General features: G+C 44.9%; 1 protein-coding gene across 3 annotated transcripts in view; it reads right to left on the bottom strand.

Annotated features, from left to right (window-relative positions):
- PRKG1 (protein kinase cGMP-dependent 1) overlaps positions 1-16779 on the bottom strand; it is a 383398-nt gene that overhangs the window by 313286 nt on the left and 53333 nt on the right. For all 3 annotated transcript variants that reach the window (XM_071438575.1, XM_071438577.1, XM_071438574.1), the window contains exon 2: positions 8432-8598. In XM_071438575.1, the coding sequence (XP_071294676.1) occupies positions 8432-8598 (167 nt within the window). The remainder of the gene's footprint in view (positions 1-8431; positions 8599-16779) is intronic.

The following is a 16779-nucleotide window of genomic DNA, read 5'->3' as shown; positions in this document are numbered from 1 at the left end:
GAGGAAAAACCCTGATCTGACTCCTGCCCAACCCTGCAATACCAGGACGAAAGAAACAAAAATGAACAGTAGAAAAGCAGATGAAAGCATGAAACAAAGCAAAAAAGAGAAGGAGAGCAAAGAAGCTGCTGCCACAGGACATTTTCCCAAACCTCTTGGGAAGTCCTGGGAAAGGCAGGTTCCTTGGAGAGCAATGATTTATTGGCAGGCTGTGCAGAAATTTCCATGTTGCCATCATTTCTAATTGATTCCTTGCCACACTGAGTGTCTGAGGTTGGAAAGGGGAGTGTGGATTCTATCCCCATCTGTCAGAGCTGGGGCAGTTCTCTGCTGTTAACTGGGCAGTTTGCTTTATCTCTCCCACAACCAATCCTACCTCCATAAGATCTCTGCTGTTAATCAGCTAATAATTATTAATTATCTTCTGTTCCTGGGCCATTAATTATTAATTATCTCCTCTCCATGGCCAGCGAGTGTCCCTGCAGGGCTGATCCAATCCCATCATCCCATGGGGAGATGCTCCGCCCAGGGGAGGAGCCAAGCATTCCTACCTGGATCCAATCTGAGCTTTGGGACAGCCCAGCAGCCTTTGCCCAGTGCATTGCCAGAGGAGCAGCTTCTGCTGCCCTGCATGGCCAGAGGGAGCCCAGGCCCATCTGCAGCAGCCCTGGAGCTGCAGAGGAAAACTCCCCCCTTGTGCAGGATCCCTGCTCCAGCAGAGCCACAGCTGGCACTGCAGGAGGGCTGAGCCCCCATGGGGTGGGACCCACAGGAGGGCAGGTCAGGTTCTGACTCTGGCAAGGTTTTTTTGTTTGCACTATTGCATTTGTATTTTAGTTTTCCTAATAAAGAACTGTTATTCCTATTCCCATATCTTTGCCTGAGAGCCCCTTAATTTCAAAATTATAATAATTCAGAGGGAGGGGGTTTACATTTTCCATTTCAAGGCAGGCCCCTGCCTTCCTTAGCAGACACCTGTCTTTCAAACCCAGACACCGAGCTCCTCTGGACACTGAGTGAAACCTCCCCAGTCTCCAAAGCCAGCACCTGTCTTGGACATTTGCTTGGGACAGCAGATCCAGACCCTCCCAGAGGAGGTTCAGAGGCTCAGGTAGGGCCCAAAACAGCTGCTCTGAGAGGCAGAACAAGTCCTGAAAGCAGAACAGCCTCGATTGTGCTGGAAGAGCCCTGACTGCAATGGATGCTGTTACCACCTTCCACAGAGCCCCTGGGAGATGTGGGGAGGTGGGAATTAGCAATGTTATCAGGAATACACTTGGGAAAAGCACTCAAATCTGCCTGGTCCTAGACTAGAAAGGAAGGGATTTCCCAGAGGAAGCCTAGTAAGGTATTTGGGCACACAGGACAAACCATACTGTGAAAAATCCCACCAGCAGGGGCTCAGCTCCATCTCTCCAGGTGTGATCCCAGAGCATGACAGTGACCCAGAACACCACACACAGAGTTCAGCCAAACCTGTGCCAGGGCCTGCCCACACTGCCAGGGAACAATTCCTCATTCCCAATATCCCATCCAGCCCTGCCCTCTGGCACTGGGAGCCATTCCCTGTGTCCTGTCCCTCCATCCCTTGTCCCCAGTCCCTCTCCAGCTCTCCTGGCCCTGGCAAGGAGAGCCATTTAGGCCCTGGAAGGAGCTCTGAGCTCTCCCTGGAGCCTTCCCTCTCCAGGCTGAACAATTCCAGCTCTCCCAGCAGAGCTGCTCCATCCTTCAGATCATTTATGCTCCTTAAATCCAAAACAAGTCCCTGTTCTCCACCATTTGCTCATTTTAAGTATCAGTTCCACCAAGCCCTTTCCCTGAGAGGAGGAGGATCTGACTCACGAGACCCTCCAAGGGAATTAGTCCTGTTCAATGAGATCCATAAAAAAAGGAGGAAAGAAGGGTCACAGGGAGGTGACACAAAGGTGTGACAAAGGGATGACTCCCCAGAGCCTGCAGTGACGCTGGGGGGAAAGCAGGGAACTGCCCAGGTGGGAAAAGGGAGAGGTGGGGAGTGAGAAGTGTCAGAGCCAACACACTGAGCATGAATCCTTGGGGCTGAGGCTGTGCAGGCACTGAGCTGATGCCTGGGGGAACACAGACAACATCCATGTGCCTGCTTTGCTTTGGATTCAACAGGAAAAACCCCAGAGCCTCCCAGAGGAGCATTTCACCCCATGGAAGCACTCCCATTTGTCTCTGTATTTCAAACAGCCACACAGACCTTGTTTGTGTTCCCTTATCAACAGCCAGCTCCATGTCCCAGCAGATCCCACAGTTTCCAGGAACACACTGCTTTCCCAAGACTCCCAGAAACCCACATTCCCATGGGAAATCTCAGGCAGATCCTTCCTTTGGGGGAGCTACCAAGAAGGAAGCAAGAGACAAAGTCACCTTTAAAAATAAAAGGGAAATCTCCAAGACTGAAGACACAAATAAAAGGAAATTTAAGAGGAGAGGGAAAAGTACTAAAACAGGGGTTGGTCTCAAAAAGCTGCTTCTTCCCTCTCCATGACTGTAGGAGCAGGAGCACACAGAGGATTTTTCTTCCCTCAGGTTCTCCAGGTGTGTGCAGAGCTGCAGCCTCAGAATTCAGGTGCAGCACCCACTGACCATGAGCCACAAAAGAGTTAGTCCAAGGAATTCCCCTTTCCCCCTGTGTCACTGAATTATTTCTTATGTGCTTCATGGGAATGGCACCAACCCTAAAGGGAGGGGACTCTTTACACCTATTACTAAAATTTCTAAAAAAACCTAAAAAAATCTATTCTATTCTAAAAATAGCTGTTTCTTCACAGGAGAGCCTCAAACCTGGACCTTGCCACCTGATTTCTGCACAGGATCTTCCTGCCCTAATCCAAGCTGACAGCCTGCAGCTGGGTGGCTCAGCCAGAGGAAACATTTAGGGTCGGAGGTGAGATTTCCCATTTATCCTCATCAGTGTGAGGCAGCACCCACGCACAGCCCCAGCCTGTCAGCACAGCCCAGATCTGAGGTGGAGCTCTCTGAAAACACCTCCTCAGCCTGCCAGGTTTTTAAGGGCTTTCAGCAAAATGTTAGGAATGTTGCAAAGTCAGCAAATGCAAAGCTGCAAAAGCATCACTTGGAAAATTCACAGAATTCACACAATCACTGGGCTGCAAGAGAACTTGAAGATCATGGAGTCCAACCCAGCACTTGCACCTCAGTTAAACCATGGCACCCAGTGCCACATCCAGTCTATTTATAAACACATCCAGGGAAATGTTTAGGGGTTTTTTTCCCTTAAAGAAAAAAAAGAATGGAGGTAGCAGACTCCTTTATGGTCAATTTACAAGAACTTTTTTTGGCTCTGAGAACTCTCCATTTGAACCCCTCTCAGGGCAGCAAACTTTCTCCCAGGAAAGGGAATATATCCAATAAATAAATTTATTTTTCTCTCACAATTGTTTTCCCTGCAGAGCTGAGAGTTCCAGTGTGGAGCAGTTCAAGGCAGAGCATCACTGATGCCCCTTTTCTCATTCCCAGTCTCACAGCCTGGGGGAATATTCCTGCTGGAGGTGGGCACAGCAGGGATATTTGATGCTGCCAGCAATTTCAGCCCCTGATGGGGACTTGTCACATCACAAATACATTCACTCCCACCTTCAAAGCACAGCTGTAAGGGAAATTTTTTGGTGTTGCTCAAGGTTTAGGGCATCTCTTGACCCATTTCAGTTAATAAGGAAAAGTTGAGGGGGCTTCTTGCTACTTTTTGAACAAAAGGGAATCAAGGGGTGTTCTCAGAGGGCTGAAGGAACAGCACAGGCAGGGTGAAACTAGGGAAATAAAATGTTTTAAAGAATAGGATGTGGTGGGGCCAGCACCTGAAAGCCTGAACCAGGAGCCCTCCTACCCCTAGAGGTGGGAATTTGGCCAGCAAGACACAGACTGTGGCTAAAGTCACTCCAGGATACAAAAACAAATTTAAAAAATAAATTTTAAAAAAGCTTATTAGACCTATTAAAAGCAAAGAAGCTCTAAATTCAGAGTTCTGCTTGCTGAGAAATTTCAGCTTCAGCTCCTGACTCAAAGCTCTGGTTTTTGTCACTACCAGCTCAAAGAACAGCAAGAACCCAAGTAAGGAATGGAAAAGGAATTAAGGGAAGGAGGACAGAATTTATTTGATTTTTCAGAAAACACCTCTCAGTAACACTCAAAGATGGGTCTCTCCAGTAGAATTTTGCAAAGAACAGAGTTTTTATTTGGGTTGATTGTGTTAATGATTGAGAGGACACAGAATGATGAACCAAAATGAGCTCTCATAACCTATTTGATAATGTCCTCCCCCATTTCCATGACTTCATCATCACTCATTGCATTATGTCCAAACACAGACTATAAACTCTCCATAATTGGGTTTGCAAGGCATTATGCATATTTAGGGAGCTATCTAAATACTCTTAAATTAAGTTACAAAGCCAAGGGAAGAGCCAAGTCGTGCCCTCACACACACAGGGCTGCCAGGAGAACATGGAAAACCTCAAGTGCCAAAAAATACAAAATTTGGATTTGACACACATCTGTTGCACACTCATCACCACAAGGCTAAATAATAATCATAAATATGGTAAAATCTACCAGCAGTAAAGGGTGATCTGAGTACCAAGCAGTGCTCAATACCCCAAACCATGCTGGAAACAGTTCTGCCCAAATCCCCCCAAAATCCTCTCCAGAGAGTGGGAAGAGGCTGAGCAGGAGATAAATACACCCAGATTCCAACATGTCCTGTTCTTAGATTTGTTTTTTTTCAAGGGACAGCATTGAACACAGCATCCCAAAAGCAGCCAGGCAGCAAAAATCCCATGAGCAAACCTCTGGTGTGGGAGGAATTTGGGGAGTGAGCACAAAACTGCACAGGGCAAGTCCTCCACATTTCCACTAGAAAGAAAATACCATTCAAGGATGATTTTAAAGCAGTTTTTTATCATCAACAAAACAGATTGTGCACCTCAAAGTAGTCTCTGTATTCAGAGGACTGAAAACCTTAAATCTTTCCATGCAAACCTTAAATCTTTCCATGCAAACCTTAAACCTGGGTTTGGAAACACATAATTCACAGAAAAACCATTTCAATGTGCAAAACTCAAAACTATGAAAAAGCAGAGGAATTAAACCTGTGCCTTGAGAAAGGACTTAACCTTAAAAGGACAGAAGTTTCAAGTTGTTTTGGGAAAGCAGTGAGGAGTATTTGCAACTATACAGCATGAGGAATTTGGCAGGAAATCTTGTTTAAAGGATGGCTTACTGCCTTGGAAAGATTTTTGTTTAAAAGAACAATTGAAGATATTAAAATATAGATGAGCAAGTGAAAAGGTGTTATCTGGCCAAAATGTTTGAGTCCACCAGATAGTTCTGGTGAGGAGCAAGAAGAATTTGATAAGCTTTTATCTATTGTGGTAGCAAATCACAGCAGGAAGGAAAACAGGGATATTTCCCTGAGAATTCAATGCATTCAGCCACTCTGGATGCACACAAGGTTTGATCCAGCTCAGTAACTCTGACAGCTCTGACATGCACTTCCTCAACAGTAAAAAGCACAAATATACACAAAATATGCTCAGTTTGACACGTGGAGAGCGAGCCAACCTGGAAATCAGACAACACCAAGCACAAGGAGCTGGGATTTTGGAAAGGCAAAGCAATGGCAACATCTGCTAGAAGATTTTTCCAAAGCTGAATGAGAAACCCCAGCACATCCTGGGACCAAGCAGATGCCCAGGATGCACCAACACCATTTTCCATCCTCCCAAGCACAGCTACTGTGGAGAGCCCTGTGTGCTGTACCAGCATTTCCACCTTCTGCCTGCTCCACAGCCACTTCCCATCTCCATTCCTTCTGGTAAAATCCTCATTTATCCATGCAAAAAATGGCTAAAAGAAATGAATGCCCAAATTTCCTCCTGGGAGGAGGCTTTGAGCACCTTCTCCCTGCTCCACAACCCCTTCCCATCTCCATTCTTTCTGTTAAAATCCTCATTTATCCATGCAAAAAATGGCTAAAAAAATGAATTCCTCATTTTAGGGATTCAAAAAATGAATGCCCATGCATTTATCCATGCAAAAAATGGCTAAAAAAAATGAATGCCCAAATTTCCTCCTGGGAGGAGGCTTTGAGCCTACTCCACAGCCCCTTCCCATCTCCATTCCTTCTATTAAAATCTTCATTTATCCATCCAAAAAAATGGCTAAAAAAATGAATTCCTCATTTATCCATGCAAAAAATGGCTAAAAAAAATGAATGCCCAAATTTCCACCTGGGAGGAAGCTGTGAGCACCTTGTCTCTCTTCCACAGCCACTTCCCATCTCCATTCCTTCTGGTAAAATCCTCATTTATCCATGCAAAAAATGGCTAAAAGAAATGAATGCCCAAATTTCCACCTGGGAAGAGGCTTTGAGCACCTTCTCCCTGCTCCACAACCCCTTCCCATCTCCATTCCTTCTACTAAAATCTTCATTTATCCATCCAAAAAATGGCTAAAAAAATGAATTCCTCATTTATCCATCCAAAAAAATGGCTAAAAAAATGAATTCCTCATTTATCCATGCAAAAAATGGCTAAAAAAATGAATGCCCAAATTTCCTCCTGGGAGGAAGCTTTGAGCACCTTCTCCCTGCTCCACAGCCACTTCCCATCTCCATTCCTTCTGTTAAAATCCTCATTTATCCATGCAAAAAAATGGCTAAATAAATGAATTCCTCATTTATCCATCCAAAAAATGGCTAAAAAAAAATGAATGCCCAAATTTCCTCCTGGGAGGAGGCTTTGAGCACCTTCTCCCTGCTCCACAACTCCTTCCCATCTCCATTCCTTCTATTAAAATCTTCATTTATCCATGCAAAAAATGGCTAAAAAATGAATTCCTCATTTATCCATCCAAAAAAAAATGGCTAAAAAAATGAATTCCTCATTTTAGGGACTCAAAAAATGAATGCCCATGCATTTATCCATGCAAAAAATGGCTAAAAAAAATGAATGCCCAAATTTCCTCCTGGGAGGAGGCTTTGAGCACCTTCTCCCTGCTCCACAGCCACTTCCCATCTCCATTCCTTCTGTTAGAATCCTCATTTATCCATGCAAAAAAAATGGCTAAATAAATGAATTCCTCATTTATCCATGCAAAAAATGGCTAAATAAATGAATTCCTCATTTATCCATGCAAAAAATGGCTAAATAAATGAATTCCTCATTTATCCATGCAAAAAAAATGGCTAAAAAAAATGAATGCCCAAATTTCCACCTGGGAGGAAGCTGTGAGCACCTTGTCTCTGTTCCACAGCCACTTCCCATCTCCATTCCTTCTGTTAAAATCCTCATTTATCCATGCAAAAAATGGCTAAAAAATGAATTCCTCATTTATCCATCCAAAAAAATGGCTAAAAAAAATGAATGCCCAAATTTCCTCCTGGGAGGAGGCTTTGAGCACCTTCTCCCTGCTCCACAACCCCTTCCCATCTCCATTCCTTCTATTAAAATCTTCATTTATCCATGCAAAAAATGGCTAAAAAAAAATGAATGCCCAAATTTCCTCCTGGGAGGAGGCTTTGAGCACCTTCTCTTCTCCCTACTCCGCAGCCACTTCCCATCTCCATTCCTTCTGTTAAAATCTTCATTTATCCATCCAAAAAAATGGCTAAAAGAATGAATTTCTCATTTATCCATGCAAAAAAATGGCTAAAAGAAATGAATGCCCAAATTTCCTCCTGGAAGGAGACTTTGAGCACCTTTTCCCTGCTCCACAGCCACTTCCCATCTCCATTCCTTCTGTTAAAATCCTCATTTATCCATGCAAAAAATGGCTAAAAAAATGAATTCCTCATTTTAGGGATTCAAAAAATGAATGCCCATGCATTTATCCATGCAAAAAATGGCTAAAAAAAATGAATGCCCAAATGTCCTCCTGGGAGGAGGCTTTGAGCCTACTCCACAGCCCCTTCCCATCTCCATTCCTTCTATTAAAATCTTCATTTATCCATCCAAAAAAATGGCTAAAAGAATGAATTCCTCATTTATCCATGCAAAAAATGGCTAAAAAAATGAATGCCCAAATTTCCTCCTGGGAGAAGGGTTTGAGCACCTTCTCCCTGCTCCACAGCCCCTTCCCATCTCCATTCCTTCTGTTAAAATCCTCATTTATCCATGCAAACCGTCACCTCCAAGCACAGCAGCTCTGCTTAGGGGAGGTTTATTCCAGTGCAGGGTTAACATCTTTCACCTCCTTTCTTTAGCCAGGCAGGCACACAAATCCAGGCAGAATTTTCCAGCCAAAAGCAGTAAAGCAGTCCACGCAATTTTTTAGCAACCATATTTAGACAACCTCTTTCTCTGAAACCATTTTTCCCACGAAAGATTTTGTGTCCAAGTGTTAAAAAAAAAAAAAAGGCAATAAATAAGATTTTTCCCAACCCTACCTTCCATGACGTAGACCAGGGAACCCACATCTCCCTCCTTGATGATGCAGCTGTCCTTGCCATACTCCACAGGGTACATACAATCCACAATCTCCTGGATCTGGGACAATTCCAGGTTCTTCATGAAGTCATTGTCAAGGATTGCTTCCTTTATTAGCTCCTTGGACCTGCAGAATAAATAAATTTATTTTTAAAAAATCAGTGTTTTCCCTAAAAATGTGCAGAGAACTCAAAGAAAAATAATTACAGAGATGTGAACTTGTAATTATTTGTTGTAAGTAAGCTTTAGACATGTCCAGCATTGCAATAAAAATAGATTTTGTGGAGTTGCAAAATCCTCTTTTAGCTACAATTTTCACAGCTACAGTAACACAGCTCTTGGAATATCTTCCATACACAAAACTGAAAGGAAGCACAAACAAGAAGCTAACAGATTTATTACTTGGTTTATTATATTTTCTATTAATTATACAAACTGGAGCACACCAAAGGGTGACACTGCTCCGATTCTTTGAGTATTTATATTATAATCACTACAGGAGGCATTTGGCACAAAATCCCTAAATCCACTTGTGCAGGTGGATAACTGAGAATGTTAAATCCTGACCTAGACCAAAACTGAAGCTCCTAAAACACCTCCAGGCTGGACAGCAGCTCCTCAGCCCCTCACTCCTCACCCTGGGGGCTGAACTGTTCCCTGCAGAGCCCGAGCAGCCAGGAGGGATTTAACTGTTGGAAAGGTGAATGTGAAGCAAAGTTTTCAAAGAAAAACATTTTAATGGGTCCTATCTTCTCAAAAAAGAGCCATAGTGGGACCTGGGGAGATCCAAACTGTGGGAAATGGATTTGTAGAGAATTCTCAAAGCCTGACTGAAGACTCACACAGTGTGTGCATCTGTGTGTCAACCTTGAGATAAGAAATGCTGACTTACAAATGCCCTGGAACAGGACAGACATTGTGGAGAGAGAAATGGAACTAGGAACAAGTTCCAAAGGATGGCCTTGCAAAAAAGACTGGATACTTTGGAGAAACAGAACTGTGACAAATGTATTATAGTGTATTATGATTATACACACTTATAGTGTATTATAATTGAAAAATTGTTGGCTTTGATTGTAATGACGTGAATTATAACATCTGTATTGTCTCACCCTTCTCCTAAGACTGAAAACAGAATAAAAGTTTTTTAAAACACCTCTCAGTTACCCCACTTGTAAATCCAAAAAGAGCTCACTCTGACACCAAACCAGCCCAGCCTTGCTCAGGGTCCCACCCACCATGCTGCCAGCTCGGTGGTGTTCAAGATTCTTTTTATTCCTTTGATAGTTTGGAGGCCATTTCAACACTGGACACCAGAGGCCACCAGAAGTGACCCTGCTGAAGGGCAGGAGGGCACAGGACCAGGCTGCCAAGGACAAGGTGGGCTCAGGGCACCACAAAACCACTCCTGAGAGTTGGAATCTGCCCTCCCAGCCATCCCTGTGTGCAAATAAGGAGCCCCAGGTCCTTAAAGCTGCACCTGGGCCATGCCTTCCTTTCAGCAAAGCTGGGGATGATTTGTAAGGCACAGCAGGCACTGCACAGCCCCATTTCCTCCATTTGCCAGAGGATGCTCTCCCTGCTGTGCCCTGATCCAGCTCCTGACTGCTCTTCTCTCAGCCACCCCAAATCCTCCTCACCACCAGCTCCTTATTGGTGGTGCCCAACTGGCCACCAGAGAAAGCCTAATGAAAGCTTTTGTGTTCATCATGTCAGCCTGCATTCCCATCCCAGGCTTTTATTTCATTCCAAGGCTCCAAATTGATTTCATTTCTCCTTGATAGAGGTAGGATTTTAAGTGGAGTTGCTGCAAAAGTCACAAGACCTAAAAAGACAGTGGGGAATTCCTGGCCCAAGTCAAGCTTCCCTCTGGACACAGAGACCTTCAGCACAAAACAAAGCTCTCCTTGTTGGAATTGAACATGGGAAAGGATTTGAGGAGGACTTGGGAAATTTGGTCCAAACAACAGCAAAGGAACAGGAAAAACTCAGCTAGACTCAATGAGCTTAAAGGTTTTTTCCAACCTTTATGATTCTAGCTGGGGGAGAAGCAGCAAAACAGACCCAATGTGACAAAATTTAGGAAATTCAAGAGCTTAATAATATTATCAATATTATATTAATCATAATATTTACCTCAGATGTGTAAGAGAACACCTGAACCACCTGATTCAGTCTCTGTCCTCAACACAGGAACATCACAGCAAGCTCAGAGCCCCTCCAGGTCATCCAAACCCTTTTAACCACCCCACAAAATACATCATCATAAAGGAAAACACGTTGGCTGGGCCATCAATGAAACACAGCTTCATCTCTGCCACATCTGAGCATCCTAAAATTAAATACCCACAAGGAAAGGGCTGAATAATAACTCAGTCATGCTTGAATGTGAGCAAAATGGGCTTTATTAGTAGGGATAATTGGTTAAGATGAGACTTGGACTACAAAGCCTGTGAGAAAAGCAGCTCCAGCTGCCCTTAAACAGGGCTGGCTGGAGGAGCAAAACCACCTTGCAAGGCAGCTGCTTATTTATGAGAGTATTCCATAAAACCCCAGAATGCTTTGGGTTGGAAAAAACCTTAAAAATCATCTCCTTCCACCCTTCCCACCACAGACCAAACCACCCTGCAGTGTTTGGGAGCTCCAAACCCTTCCAGCAGGAAATATTCCATCCATCTTTTAGAACAGAGTAACAAAAAAAAAGCAGAGTTTGACACACTTGAAAATGAGTTGGTCCTAAAAATACAATGTCAGAGCTACAAGCAGAGCTCCTCTATTGTTCTCTGTGAGAGAATCTTCATCACTCCTAATAATTCAGAAAAATTATTCATGCACTGTGACTTGCCAGTCCCACACACTCACACATGCCAGGCTTTCAGCAACTTCCACGTTATTTTATTATTATTATTATTATTATCTTTTCTTTCCCTGTAATTCACAGGACCTATTTCAAATAAACAGGCTTTTTTTTAATTGTGTTTATTCTTATGTCCAATCCCAGGTGGGAAAAGCCCTGCCAGACCATCAAGTCCAGCCTGTGCCCAATCCCCACCTTGTCACCAGCCCAGAAACACATGAATCAACTCCTAGTTCCCAATTATTCAAATAAAAATTTTAATAAATTATTCAAATAACAAATGCTTCTCCAAACCACGCCATTCCTTAATCATCACCATTATTTCAAAACAGCAGCTATCCCACACATGTGAATACAGGAATCTACCCAGTATAATACAGAATAAAAAGTATTTTAAATGGTTAAAAATCACACTCCTGCTACGGCAACTAAGTGCTTTAAACAAGATACAGCTGTTCCATTACCTCTTATTTTCCAACAGCATTTCTTCTGTGCTTTCTGGTTCAGGTTTCTAATAGGAACAAGGCACAAACAAAATAACCTACAATATTTGTAAGGCAGCAGGACTGTTTCTAAATGAGTTTGTCTGAAGGAGGAGAATTTCCATGAATATTTACTTAGCACTGGAGTGGATGTCCCTGCCTTCAGAGGGTCACTCAGAGTAAAAAGCAGTTATTGCCATCTTTCCTCTCCAGAGCAAGCCTGGCACCAAGCCATCCCTGTTTTCCTGCAAGATTAATGACCAAATGTGCTGGAGACTTGATGAAGAGTTTAAAAAGAGGGCACAATCCTCTGTGATACATCCTGTCCCAAATCACTTTAGGTCCATCACAGTAATTAATAAGGCAACAGGAGGAAGAAGCTAATTGCATTCGAATTTGCAGAAGTCATGCAAAAAGAACCTTAACAGGTTGCCTACAAATACACTTAATGCATAAAAACCTGCTTGTGCTGTCTCTCAGGAGCAGAGCACACAGGGGGGTGTCCATCCACCCCTCCCAGTGTCCATCCACCCCTCCCAGTGCTGTACTGGGGTGCTCTGCTCCCCCAGCCCAACCAGAGCCAGCCACCAGCATCCCCAACAAGCCAAAGAAATTTAGGTTTTTGTCCCAGCAAAAACTGGCTGGGCTATGCATAGAAGCCATGCTGAGCTGTGGAAAGCCCTGTGTTAAAGGTTTGCAGTGGCCATAAAATGCTGAAATTCAAATCCTGCTATGAACATCCAGTGGCACAAAGGCAGGAGATAAATAAAAATACTGGTTTGTAACAGATGGGAGATAAAACCTCTGAGATGCATCCCCAGCAGGGTGAGGAGCTTAAGAGAGGGGGATTCTGCCCCTGGGCACAGGTGAGACCCCACCTGCAGAGCTGCCCCAGCCCTGGGGCCAGCACAGGAGGGACCTGGAGCTGCTGCAGAGAGCCCAGGGCAGGCACCAGGATGGGCAGAGGGATGGAGCAGCTCTGCTGGGAGGAAAGGCTGGCACAGCTGGGGAGGAGAAGGCTCCAGGGAGAGCTCAGAGCCCCTTGCAGGGCCTAAAGGGGCTCCAGGAGAGCTGGAGAGGGACTGGGGACAAGGCATGGAGGGACAGGACCCAGGGAATGGCTCCCAGTGCCAGAGGGCAGGGCTGGATGGGACATTGGGAATTAGGAATTGTTCCCTGGCAGGGTGGGCAGGCCCTGGCACAGGGTGCCCAGAGCATCTGGGGCTGCCCCTGCATCCCTGGCAGTGCCCAAGGCCAGGCTGGAGCAGCCTGGGACAGTGGAAGGTGTCCCTGCCATGGCAGGGGTGGCACTGGGTGGGATTTAATGTCCCTTCCAGCCCAGTCCTTTCTGGGATGCTTTGCAATGGCTGCAGTGAAACAGCCAAACCCTGCAGCACAGGCTGTTGCTATCCTGACAGGAATTCCCATTTTCCAAGGAACACAAGGAATGCTCATCCCAGGCTCTTCCCTCAGAGCAACACATTCCCCACGCTGGGTTTGTACCTTCTGGCATGTACAGTAAATATTGGAACACAAAGTGGTTTTTCACCCCAAAAGGGCTCATCTCAATGTGGAAAAGCCACTTGCTGGCTTTTAAGGGAAAAAATTTAGGAGCAGATGGAAAGGCCTCTGACAGACCCCTCCAAGGATGCTTCCAGAAACCAAAGCCCTCCCACCACACCCAGTACTGGTGCAGCCCCAGTTTGGAACCTGAGGGTCAAGGGGAGCTACCCAGGAACCACCTCCCAGGGAATCTGCTGCTGGCAAGAGCTGGTTAAACAGAGGTGGGTCAGGAAAATCAGAAGAAATTGAGAGTTCAATTTAAAGATTAGTGGCATGGTTCTAAATTTTAGGGTGTTTAACACCACAGCTTTGAAGCAAAACCATTTGAAACTATCAGTAAGGAAAATGAGAAGCAATGCACTGGTTGGACAGGCAGAAAGATGCCTGCAAAAAAGGGAAAGAAAAAACACACTTTGGAGTGACAAAAAGAAGCAAGACCATTTCAGCTGTTTCTATCTCAACTTTGAGCAAAACTTTTCAACATGCCAGTTCTAAAGGGAGGAAGGAGTATTTTTTTCTGGTGTTTCCCCCATCAGGAATTAACAAATACTACTAATAACCTAAATCTCCATATTTAGGAGGGAAACACCCACAGGAACTCGACCAAACAGACAGAGAGAGTTCAAGTTTACAGAAGTAAAAACACAGGGTCCTGGGAGAGGAGAACTTCTTACTTACTCATACAATAAACCCTACTCAAAGCTACTACAACAAGGGGCACCTTTTTTGGCTGGGTCATCACTGCTGCAAAAATCCAAATTATTTGTAGAAACTCATGCCCAAAAGCACTATTTTTTTGGGATCTTCCATATCCCTGCCCAAGGAATTAAGCTGATTTCAGAGATAAGAAGCATGGAAAAAAAGCATGCAGTCTCTGCCCCTGAATCTGAGGAGGGATACAAGAACCCAGCCAATCCCTACAACAACTGTTTAAAATCCACACTGTGAAATGTTTAGAAGTGTTTACTTCTACAATATGTGGCCATGGAAAAAGGAAAAAAAAAACAAAAAAACCTTCCTTAAAAAGGGATAACACAGCCAAGGATTGTGCCTGCTCCAGCTTTCCAGAAACCATCCAGCAGGATACAAACACACAGCAAGAAGTGTTACACAGATTTTGTTTTTTAAGCTGTCTCCAGATGTATCTCCCTTTCCAAAGGGGGTGTCCATTCCAAGTGGCACAAAAAGCAAAGTTCCCAGCAGGGCTGGGGAAGCTTTTTGCTCAAAGCTCACCTTTGTAGAGCTTCTAACTCTGTTTTAAGCCCTTGTGCAGTTTAAAGAGTAGGCCAGACTAAAACACACACTGAGCTCTGCTCTGGAATATAGCCCCAGAGTGGTTTGGGTTGGAAAGGACCTTAAAATCACCTCCTTCCACCCCCTTTGTGCTGTCCCAAACACCTCCCATGTCCCAGGCTGCTCCAAGCCCATCCAGCCTGGCCTTGGACACTTCCAGGGATCCAGGGGCAGCCACAGCTTCCCTGTGCTGGGGCCTCCCCACGCTCACAGGGAAGAGTTTATTCTGTCTATGGAACCTGAATTTCCCCATTCCCTGTGTCCTGGCACTCCAGTCCCTGTTGCAGGGTCCCTTCTCCAGCTCCCCCAGACCCTGGAAGGAGCTGTGAGTTCTCCCCACACCCTTCTCAGAGCCCCAGCTCTCCCAGCCTGGCTCCAGAGGGAAGCTGCTCCTGTCCCCTCAGCAATCTCAGGACTTGCTCCAACAGTTCCATGCCCTCCTCACATTGAAATATCTGCAGAACTCATCTCCTGTGGCCTGGCCACGCATCCAGAGGTTCCAAACTGGCAGCTGAGACCCACAAAGCCTTCAGTGACACCAAAATGAGCATCATCAAGAGGCAGCAGTCCAAACCTGCTCCTGGCACTCCTCCCTTCCCAGGGTTATGGATTGTTGGCAGCTCCTAGGCTCCCATCAAAGAGCCAGAGGTAGGAAGCACAACTTCCAGGATGAATATTTAATCCCTCAACCACCAGCCTGAAGCCCAAAGCCTTCAGCAAAGCTGCCTTTGGAGGCAAAGTGAAATTCTTGGTGCCAAGGCAAGGTGGAGGATCCTCCCTGAGTGCCAAAGCTCCCAGAGCAGGAACAAACCCCGGGCACAGGGCACTTCCTGACAGGTGAAATGCTGGATAATGCCTTCAAATCCTAAATCCTGCAAGGGAGCAAATGGATCTCTTCATAACTCACTCCAGGGAGCAGAGCAGGAGAGGAAAGCTCCAACCTTTGGGTAAGATCTGGGGCTTGTTTGGGCTCCATTAATAGCTGATAACCCTGCATTAGCTGTTTGCTTTGGCTCTGGATAAAGCCCACTCTGGATGTTCCTTCAAGGGAATGTTAAATATAACTCCAGAGAGCTATTCTTGTCTCAGTAACTGGGAATAAGAGTAGGATTTAAGTCTGGGACCGAGTAACATGAAGGCCTTTAAATACACTTGTGGATTTTCTTTACAAGGCTTCCCATTCCCACAACCCACAGCTCATCTTCTGGATTTAGGGGAAATTTCTGAGCAGGATCTTCAGTGTGGCTGCTCCTGAAGAGCTGGATGGAAGAATGTTCATCACAAGAGTCCACTCAAATTTTTAACCAAAATGCCAATTTAAAAATACTCCTGAAGAGCTGGATGGAAGAATGTTCTTCACAAGAGTCCAGCCAAATTTTTACCCAAAATGCCAATTTAAAAAGAGGTTAAGCAACTTTACCCTGATCTAAACCTGTAAGCCAGGAAAATAGCTTCCACATTTCCAGGTTTTCTTGCACTTCAATACAACTTAGAGTCGCAGAACCGAATTGCTCTGCAGAGAATGTTGCTCAGACAGCTCCATTTAGGATTTCTAAATATATCAGTACACTGCTGTTCATTATATCATATTTTGGCATTCGACATTTAAAAAGAAAAATCATTTCAGCAAAAAAAAAAAAAATTCAAATCCCCTTTCACCTACGCTGAAAATTGTTGTTGGTATAAAAATACTGTAGGCAAGAGTTGGTTAACTTGCATTTTAACATGTCTCACCCCACAGATCTTAATTTACCGCCCTTTTTTAGGCTCCTATTTTGCATCCTACAAAGCCCCAGGTTTAGATCCCAGAAATGTTGGCAGGCTCAGGCAGGAGAAGAAGTTGGTTCTTGCCAGCACAATTTGCCTCCTCCTGCACTCCCTGACAGCTCTGAGGAACTCCCACATGAGCTGCATTTTGAGAAACCACTACCAAGCCCTCAGAGCAGGATTAAGCAGCTCCTTGATTACCTGAAGCAAACAGCAGAAGCTTTGGGCAGCTAATGAGAGGGGAAAACACAAAAATCAGAGAAACATTTGTGTTGGAAAAGATCTCTAAGGCCATGGAGTGCCAGCTGTGCCCAGTGCCCACCTTGTGCCCAGCCCAGAGCACTGA

This window comes from Agelaius tricolor, unplaced genomic scaffold (assembly GCF_023055355.1).
Source record: "Agelaius tricolor isolate 1412-34295 unplaced genomic scaffold, bAgeTri1.0.p SCAF_13, whole genome shotgun sequence".
In the NCBI taxonomy this organism is placed as follows: Eukaryota; Metazoa; Chordata; class Aves; order Passeriformes; family Icteridae; genus Agelaius; species Agelaius tricolor.
Note: the sequence above shows the minus strand (reverse complement) of the source record. Positions and strands in the feature narration are given on the sequence as shown.